We start from the raw sequence: 7,818 nt of genomic DNA, 5'->3' as shown, positions 1-7,818 counted from the left end.
TCAGTTTCCCCCTGGCGGATCCGGGAGCCCTCGGCCCGAACCGCCCCCGGACCGCTCCCCACCGCTGGAAGGAGCAGACGGGGCCCGTCCCCGTGAGACCCCCGGCGGGTGCATGGCAGCGGTGACATCTCACCATCAGGGCTTCGCGCAGCCACTGCGTGTCACCGGGCTCTGAATTCAGAGGTAATGAGCGCTAGATGAGCTGTTCGAATTAGCTGTGCCTTTAGGTTAATTAAACTGTCAGTGCTCTGGCTTATGGTGATCTGCTGGAGGCAGCGACTGGGCCTCACTGTGCCCTGTGTGCTCTCAGATGCAGCCATAAATGTGTCTGACCCCGCCGTGTGTCGGGCAGCATCCCCCAGGCTCTGCCTGCCACAGATATCTCTCCTGCACTGCTTTGAGCGCAGCATGGCCGGTGGACTCCCAGGAGCATCTGCATGGTGCTCGTGGTTACACCAAGCACAGTCCTGACGGACTGAAATCGAGCAGCACTGTGTCCCTGCTCTGCACATGGTTTGCGTTGCTTTCCCCTCCTCATCTCCCGGCGTGGGACTGGGCCCATCTTCCCCACCACAACTGCCTGCTCCCCACAGCAACGCCTCCATTGCTCCATTGCCAGGCACGAGGCTGAGCAGAAGCAGCACCACGTGCAGCTGCAGTCAACTCTGGCTGCCTGCTGAGACACGAAGTGGTGATTGCAGCTCCCAGCACCGGCATTTCTCTGCCTTCATTTCTCTGCAGGGACTCCCAAATCCCCAGCAGCTGCGTGGTGGAGGGATTGTTGCCCACATCTCCCAGCAGAGGCTGATCCAGACAGAACCGCTGCAGCAGGGAGCAGTGAGGCACAGCTGGGGGAGGTGGGAGCGTTTCTCCTGAGTCCAACCGGGGGCACACAGGGGCACACACTGCTCCCAGCCCTGCTTCACCCATTCAATTGAACTCAAACTCTCTGCCTGTAATACAGCCAAGGGAGTCCCTGCAATCCCCAAAGGAAGGAGCCACCGGGGCTGGAGCCGTCCCACACCAGCAATGAGCCCCAGCTGTTCCCCCTCACCCAGCACCAGGAGGCTCCTGCAGGAAGGCTGTGATGTGTTCTGGTGTTTTTCCAGAAGATGAAGACTGCACAGTTGCCTGTTTTTTCCCTTTCTTTCCCTGCTTTTTCCTTCCCTCCCTTTCCAAATACAAGAGCAACGTTTGTTCTTTCCAACATCTGCCACCACTGGTGGGTTCCACTGTCACCGCACAGCGCTGCTTCCATCCCTTTGTCCCCTTTCCTCCCCCACCCCTGGGGAGGCTTTTGGGGTGCTCCAGCTCTGCTGCCTGTAGCTCTGTTTCCACGGAGCCTCCTCAGCCCCCCCACTCCCAGCACTGCAATATTCAAATCACGCAACGCTCATCATGTCTTCAGTGCAGCAATTAAGTGGCAGCTCTAATTAAGCACACGACGCACTCGTCTTCCATCTCCATCCCCAGACGGACACCAGGGAGGCCACGGCCATCCCTGTTCTGCTCCAGCTCGGGACCGCAGGAGCTGCAGGGGCGCTGCAGTCAGGGTGCTGCAGGTCTGGCGTGAGCGCACCTGGGAGTGCCGCGTCCCGGGGGATACCGAGCATGGGACAGCCTTCGGCTCCTGGAGATGCTGCCCGGTAAAGAGCTCTGCGCATCGCGGAGGGACGGAGCGGCGCCCCGGGGCCACGCCGCGCACCGCCACGGGCCGCTGCTGCCACCTGCCGGCACCCGTACCGGGCCCGCCCCGCGCCCACACGTGACCGCCGGTTGCTACTCACGGGGGGGAGCGGGGGAGCGAGGGGGGCGCCGGCTGCGAGCTGCGGGGCGTGAAATCCCCACCCGAACCCCTGCGGCGGTGCCACGCAGGACCCGGAGCTCCCGAGGCGCCCCAGAGCGGGGCGAGGCGCCGCCAGAGGGAGCCCGAGGGACGCGTGGAGGTGGCGCCGGTGGCACTGGTGGCCCTGGTGATACTGGTGGTACTGGTGGCACTGGTGCGATGTTGAACACATCTGGCCTTTAGGGGCTGTGGGATTGAAGGACGAATCCAAGCCCACCGTCCTCTCGGTGCTCTCCCTCACCCCGCCGCCCTCCTCCCCTGTCCCTGCACACTGCTGGGATGGCAGTGGCACCTCCCAGCCCTCCGGCCCTGCCATGGCGTGTGCTGCAGCCCCAGAGCTGGCGCTGAGTGCAGCCCAACCGCCTGCAACACTGAGCCCCGAGGCGTGGAGAAACGGGGGCAGAGTGGAGCCGGGAGCCCCCACTGCTCCTGCAGTCCCTGCTTGGAAAACCAAGCGCCAAGAACCCAGAGCTCATGCATTCCTGCCCTGCTGTCACTGGGATCTGGGGGACTGCTTGTGCCCCGGTGCCCCAAAACACGGCCCTGCCCTGTGTCCCAGCACACCTGAGCACGTGTCCCACTGCCATCACACGTGTGCCCCTTGGGAACTGGCACACGGCCCTGGGAGCTTCGACCTCAGCAAGGTGAGTGCCCTGGGACAGTACCAGGACATGGGGATGGGGACGTGGGGACATGGGATGAAGCCACTTGGTTATGAAACATCCCTGCATCCCCATGGCTCTAAGTCAAGATTTAGTGAGCGAGCAGCTCCTGATCCAGATGAGATCGGGCATCACAAAGGGCTTTGTATTCCAGGAAGCCTATTAGAGATTTAAATTATACAAATGGGCTTTTTACCAAAGATCCTCATTATCTGGGCATTTGCATTTAATCCTCAGCTATCCCTGCAGCCCCGGCCCTGCGCTCTGCTCACCTTCACCACGTCCTCCGGGGCTGATCGGGGCGAGGGGATACAGACGAGCTGTGGGGTCAGCAGAGCCAAGGGGAAGGGGAATGGGACAAGGCAGGGAAGGAGGAGCAGATGAAGGGGATCCCATGATGTCTCTGCCCAGCGAGGGGCTGGCATTGCAGCACAGCCCGTGGTCGTCTCTGCTCCTCTTCCCTGCGGCATCCCACAGTGCCCGAGAGCTGCAGGGCAAAAGCAGGGAGTGCTGGAGATGGAGGAATGGGGTACAGAGGGAAGGGGATGGACCATTGACCCCCAGCCAGGGACCTGGTACACTGCAGGGGGTTTGATGGTACAGCGTGGTCCTGCCCGCGCCCCGCATTATCCTCTGCCTCCTGTGATCCATTTCAGTGTGGGGGATTAGGTGGTTTTAGGGCCGGGTTTGAGTTAAATGGGATGCTTTCAAATCATCCTGCGTCAGTTGTGCTCTCTGTCACTCATACAGAGGGGGATTAAAATAGATATGAAGATTATTGGAGGGAACAAGGCACCCCCACCTGCAGGGAGCTGCCAGCAGCACCCAGCACACAGGGAGCCTTTGTGCCCCACAGCACTATTTCCTCCTCTTCCTCACCTTGCTGCTCACACCAAAGCCCCATTTGCAATCCTTTAGCCCTTTCCTTTCACCTTTCCTGATTGTCCTCCTGCTTTCATCACCATTTCCATGTTACCAGCCCAGACCCATCCTGCAGCACCCTTGAGCTCAGTGCTCACGGCTATTTAAAAGGAGAGAAGAGCACTAAGAAACCAATCTTGCTTTTAATATCAGCAATTGCTTCTTCCTGCAAGGTCCCCATGTGGTGGTAGAGGTGTCCCCAGCCACGGGTTGGGCTGTCCCTCACAGATCGAGGGAAATGGAGCCCCAGCTCCCTGCCTGGACCCTTCTCAAACTCCCAAAACGGAGCCAGGGCTGTGGATTTAATCACTTTATGCATATTTATTTGTGGAATTCGGAGAAGAGTGCCTCTTCCTCCCATCTGCCCTTACCATCTGCTCCCCGCGGTGTTTCGGAACAATCCCAGGCTTTGCCAGTTGACGGAGAGGTGCAGAAAGGCAGGAAAACCCGCGGGGATGTCGCTCTGTCTGGGCAGCAGTTGGCTCTGCAGGCGCCTTTTCCTGGTGCAGGGGCAGCTGCTTTGCTCCATCGCCTGAGCGGTGACCCCTGAGATGTGCCCACCTCCCAGATCCCACCCCAAATGTCCCCTTTTTACTCCAAAGCACCTGGCTGGGCACCACTTGGGCCAGCAGGGCGGTGATGGAGAAGCCCGTGCCCAGGAGCTGGCGATGCACAATAGGAGCTGCCCATAGCCTCCAATTCCTCCATCATTGTGGGGTTCTGGGGCTGCGGCTCCTTCTGAGGGGATGGGGGGGTTGGTGGATGAGCTGGGAGGGGTGGTGGAGAGAACGGTGCCCCAAGGAGAGGGCCGTGCACAGAGGCTGTTTGTGCTCTTGCTGCAGCCCCATCCCATCCACCATGGAGCAGAATCGCACCCTATGCAACAGCCGAGCGATTTTTACAAAAGTGCCCTTGAAAACCTCTCCAGGGCCACATGAAAGCGCCCGCCTGGGGCTGCAGGCACCTGAGCCACCGATGGGCTCGCAGGAGTCCCAGCACTCCCAGTACCGGTCCAGCGCTGTGCCAGCCCTCGCAAGAGCAGCCCGAAGCTGTGGGTTCGGCAGTGCCCGAGGGGGGGGGGGGGTGCGGGGCTTCGCGGCGGGTGGGGCAGCCCGGGGCGGGCGGGGGCTGACTGCAGCCGGTGCCCGCCGTGCCCCCCCGTGCCCCCCCCGGTGCCGGTGCCGCCCCGTAGCCCCGCGCTGCGGCGGGCACAGCCGGAGGGCGCTCCCCGTTGGCGCACAGCGGCGGCGTTGGAGGCTCTTCCCGGGCAGGTAGGGGGCGGCGGGACCGGGGGGAACCGGGGGGAGATGGGGGGAACGGGGACAGCATCAGGCTCAGCCTTGCGGGTGCGTCCCTCTGTGCCGGACGCTGCAGAGCCCCCGCCCCGGGGGGGTTCCCGGTCCGCCCGTACCCCGCAGCACCTTCCTGCGGAGGTCCCCCGATGCCTCCCACCGCGGGGGCACCATCCCTTGGAGGGGGGGGTCCTTGCAGCTCCCTCCCTGGGGGGGTTTCCCTGTGGATCCCTCCTGCCCCAGATGCATCTTCCCTGGGGGTCCCCTCCGTCCTTCCTCCCCCCCCCCAGCTGTGCCCATTTTCAGAGACTGCACAAAGCCCTGACGCTGAGCTGCAACGCTCCACAGTGAGGGAGATGGAGAGCGGTTGTGGGTCCCACAGTCTCTGGAGGGAGTGCCTATGGGGTTCTTTGTCATGGGGAATCCTGTGCACCTTTATCTCAAAGGAAGGGGGGTTGGGGTCTGGGGGGTTGGGGCAGTGGTACTCTGGGCACCGCAGACACCCCCACCCCTCCCACCCCTCACTGGGGTCCCCACTGGGCACCCAGGTGCAGGGAGGGGGCCGTGGCTGAAAGGGGACACTGTGTCTCCCAGCTCTCCCCGGAGCTCCGGAGCCGTCCAGAGGCACCAAACACAAACGGAGAGGTCGGAGGCACCAAAAATAACCCCCCCTGAGGGAGCTGACCCAGATCCATTCAGATCTGCACCCAAAGCCCTCCGCCGGGGCCGAATCCCCTCCTCCCCATTGCTGTGCCCTCCTGATGCCACCTATATATCACCCAGTATATTATGCAAATGACCCATCAGGGCGTATTACCCAAAGGGGGGGGGGCTGGCGCCGCGCTGCGTTGTCCCTGGGGCTGCCACCAGCAGCTCAGAGGGGGACGGCGGCATGGAGGGATCAGCATCGGTGCACATCTCTGTGCGGGTGCCTGGGGGCTGCCGGGGAGCGCTGCCCCATCCCTCTCCCCTCCTGTAGCTCTCAGGGACCCGCGCAGGGCCAGGTGCTCCTCCCTTGGGGTCGGCGTGCCCAGCAGCATGGGGAAGCAGAACAGCAAACTGCGCCCCGAGATGCTCCAGGACCTGCGGGAAAACACCGAGTTCTCCGACCTGGAGCTGCAGGGCTGGTACAAGGGCTTCCTGAAGGACTGTCCCTCGGGCATCCTCAACGTGGAGGAGTTCAAGAAGATCTACGCCAACTTCTTCCCCTACGGCGACGCCTCCAAGTTTGCTGAGCACGTCTTCCGCACCTTCGACACCAACGGCGACGGCACCATCGACTTCCGAGAGTTCATCATTGCGCTGAGCGTCACCTCCCGTGGGAAGCTGGAGCAGAAGCTCATGTGGGCCTTCAGCATGTACGACCTGGATGGCAACGGCTACATCAGCCGGGAGGAGATGCTGGAGATCGTGCAGGTATGCGGTGCCCGCGGTGGTCCTGGGGGCCGGGTGGCCATCCCCACGCACGCCCCTTGCCCAGACCGCAGCCCGGTGGCTGCAGTGTCAGAGGGGAAGCGCTGAGGCTGATTTGGTGGCACCTCACTGGGCGCTGTGGGAGCAGCTCCCATCCATCTCCTGCGAGACGGCTGCTGCCCACCATCTGCCCCGGCTCTGCTGGGAGCTGAATCCCTGCATGGTCTGGGACCCGGCCCTGGTGCGGGGAGCCCTCTGTCCCCATCCTCGGGTCAGTGGCAGTGGGCACTGTCCCCATTGGCGTTGTCCCCATCCCTGCATCCCTTTCTCAGGCCATCTACAAAATGGTCTCCTCCGTCATGAATATGCCCGAAGATGAATCGACTCCGGAGAAAAGAACGGAAAAAATCTTCCGACAGATGGATACTAATAACGATGGTAAATGAGAGGGGAAGGAGAGGATTAAGGGAAAGGTCTCATGGTTAAATCCGGGGGTCTTAGAGGGAGCTGTGTGCTCGCTGATTAAATGCTGCACGGTCGGGGGGAGCTCTGGCAGTGAGGGGCTCGGGGTGCTGATCACACATGGGGGGCAGCCGGTGGGTGGGGGGTGTCCCCAGGTGCCCCCGTGTGCCTGGGTGGGGTGGTGGCTGCTGCACTGAGCTGTGTCTCCCTGCAGGCAAACTGTCCCTGGAGGAGTTCATCAAAGGTGCCAAGAGCGATCCGTCCATCGTGCGCCTGCTGCAGTGTGACCCCAGCGGTGCCGGGCAGCTCTGAGCCCCCCCACGGTCCCCACAGCCCCCACCGCCCCCTCCTGCCACCACCACTCGTCCCTGCCATCCCCACTTCCATGTCCCCATGGGGAGAGCACCAGGAGTGCGGGGCAGCATGGCAGAGTCACTGCTGCTCCTCTGATGGGCACAGGGACGCGGCCAAAGGGATGAACCATGGTTGCTCGCGGCCACCCCAGCACCCCCCAGCATGCCAGACACTGCCACACCAGCCCCCTCCCCACAGCCAGAGTGTACGTGGGGCCATGGGCAGGGGCTGTGCTTTCGGTCTTTTAATACCTGCAAAATAAAGTGCGTGTCAGTGCAGTCAACAGAGGGAAAAGGCTCTCCTGTAAGCTCTGAATCCAACCTTCCTTGCAGCAGTACCAGGGCAGTAATGATGGACTCACGTCCTGGCCAGCAGTGAGCAGCATCCGGCGCTCAGTGCTGCTCCATGGCTGCGCTGTGCTGTGGGGTGGGCACTGGGATGGGGATGGGTCCTGTGCCCCACTCAGGGCTGGCGACGTTTCTGTGCTGTCCAGGATCAGCGAGCTCACACAGCCCAGCGCCAGTGGGAGAGGGCTGCAAGGAGCCTGGAGATGGAGAGCTTTGGGTGGACAAACCCTGCCCCCCACCCGGCAGGGGGGCACGGAGTGGGATGGCGACTCATAGAAATGCAGGTGGGAGCAGAGGAGTAGTGTGGGGTGAGGGCAGAACACTGCAGAGCAGAGCATGGGGCCGTGGTGGGAGCTCTGGTGATGAAGATGAGGAGACCGGCGATGGGGAAGATGAAGACCCTTTGGTTGCTGCTGGGATCATGGTGGTCCGGGAAGGAGAGGAGCTGGTACTGCGGCTGCATAATGCAGGGACACCCTGGGGATGCACCATGCTGGAGGGGACAAGGCAGTGCAGGGCAG

At 62.4% G+C, this 7,818-nt stretch overlaps 1 protein-coding gene across 1 annotated transcript; it reads left to right on the top strand.

Moving 5' to 3' along the window:
• Positions 1-5,752: 5,752 nt before the first annotated feature.
• HPCA (hippocalcin) lies at positions 5,753-6,908 on the top strand. The gene is made up of 3 exons (XM_042885157.1): positions 5,753-6,137; positions 6,467-6,572; positions 6,811-6,908. The coding sequence occupies exons 1-3, from the start codon at positions 5,760-5,762 to the stop codon at positions 6,906-6,908; spliced, it is 582 nt and encodes a 193-aa protein (XP_042741091.1). The 5' UTR covers positions 5,753-5,759.
• The last annotated feature ends 910 nt before the right edge of the window (positions 6,909-7,818 follow it).

Source organism: Lagopus leucura, unplaced genomic scaffold, assembly GCF_019238085.1.
Source record: "Lagopus leucura isolate 7727_CA_CO unplaced genomic scaffold, USGS_WTPT01 Super-Scaffold_100048, whole genome shotgun sequence".
Lineage (NCBI taxonomy): Eukaryota > Metazoa > Chordata > Aves > Galliformes > Phasianidae > Lagopus > Lagopus leucura.
This window is presented reverse-complemented; position numbering and strand designations above follow the sequence as displayed.

Excerpts from the sequence above, each read along its gene's own strand:
- HPCA (XM_042885157.1), top strand. The coding sequence starts at position 5,760 with ATGGGGAAGCAGAACAGCAAACTGCGCCCCGAGATGCTCCAGGACCTG. Across the intron at positions 6,138-6,466 it reads AGATGCTGGAGATCGTGCAG|GCCATCTACAAAATGGTCTC; the intron begins GTATGCGGTGCC and ends TCCCTTTCTCAG. Across the intron at positions 6,573-6,810 it reads GATGGATACTAATAACGATG|GCAAACTGTCCCTGGAGGAG; the intron begins GTAAATGAGAGG and ends GTCTCCCTGCAG.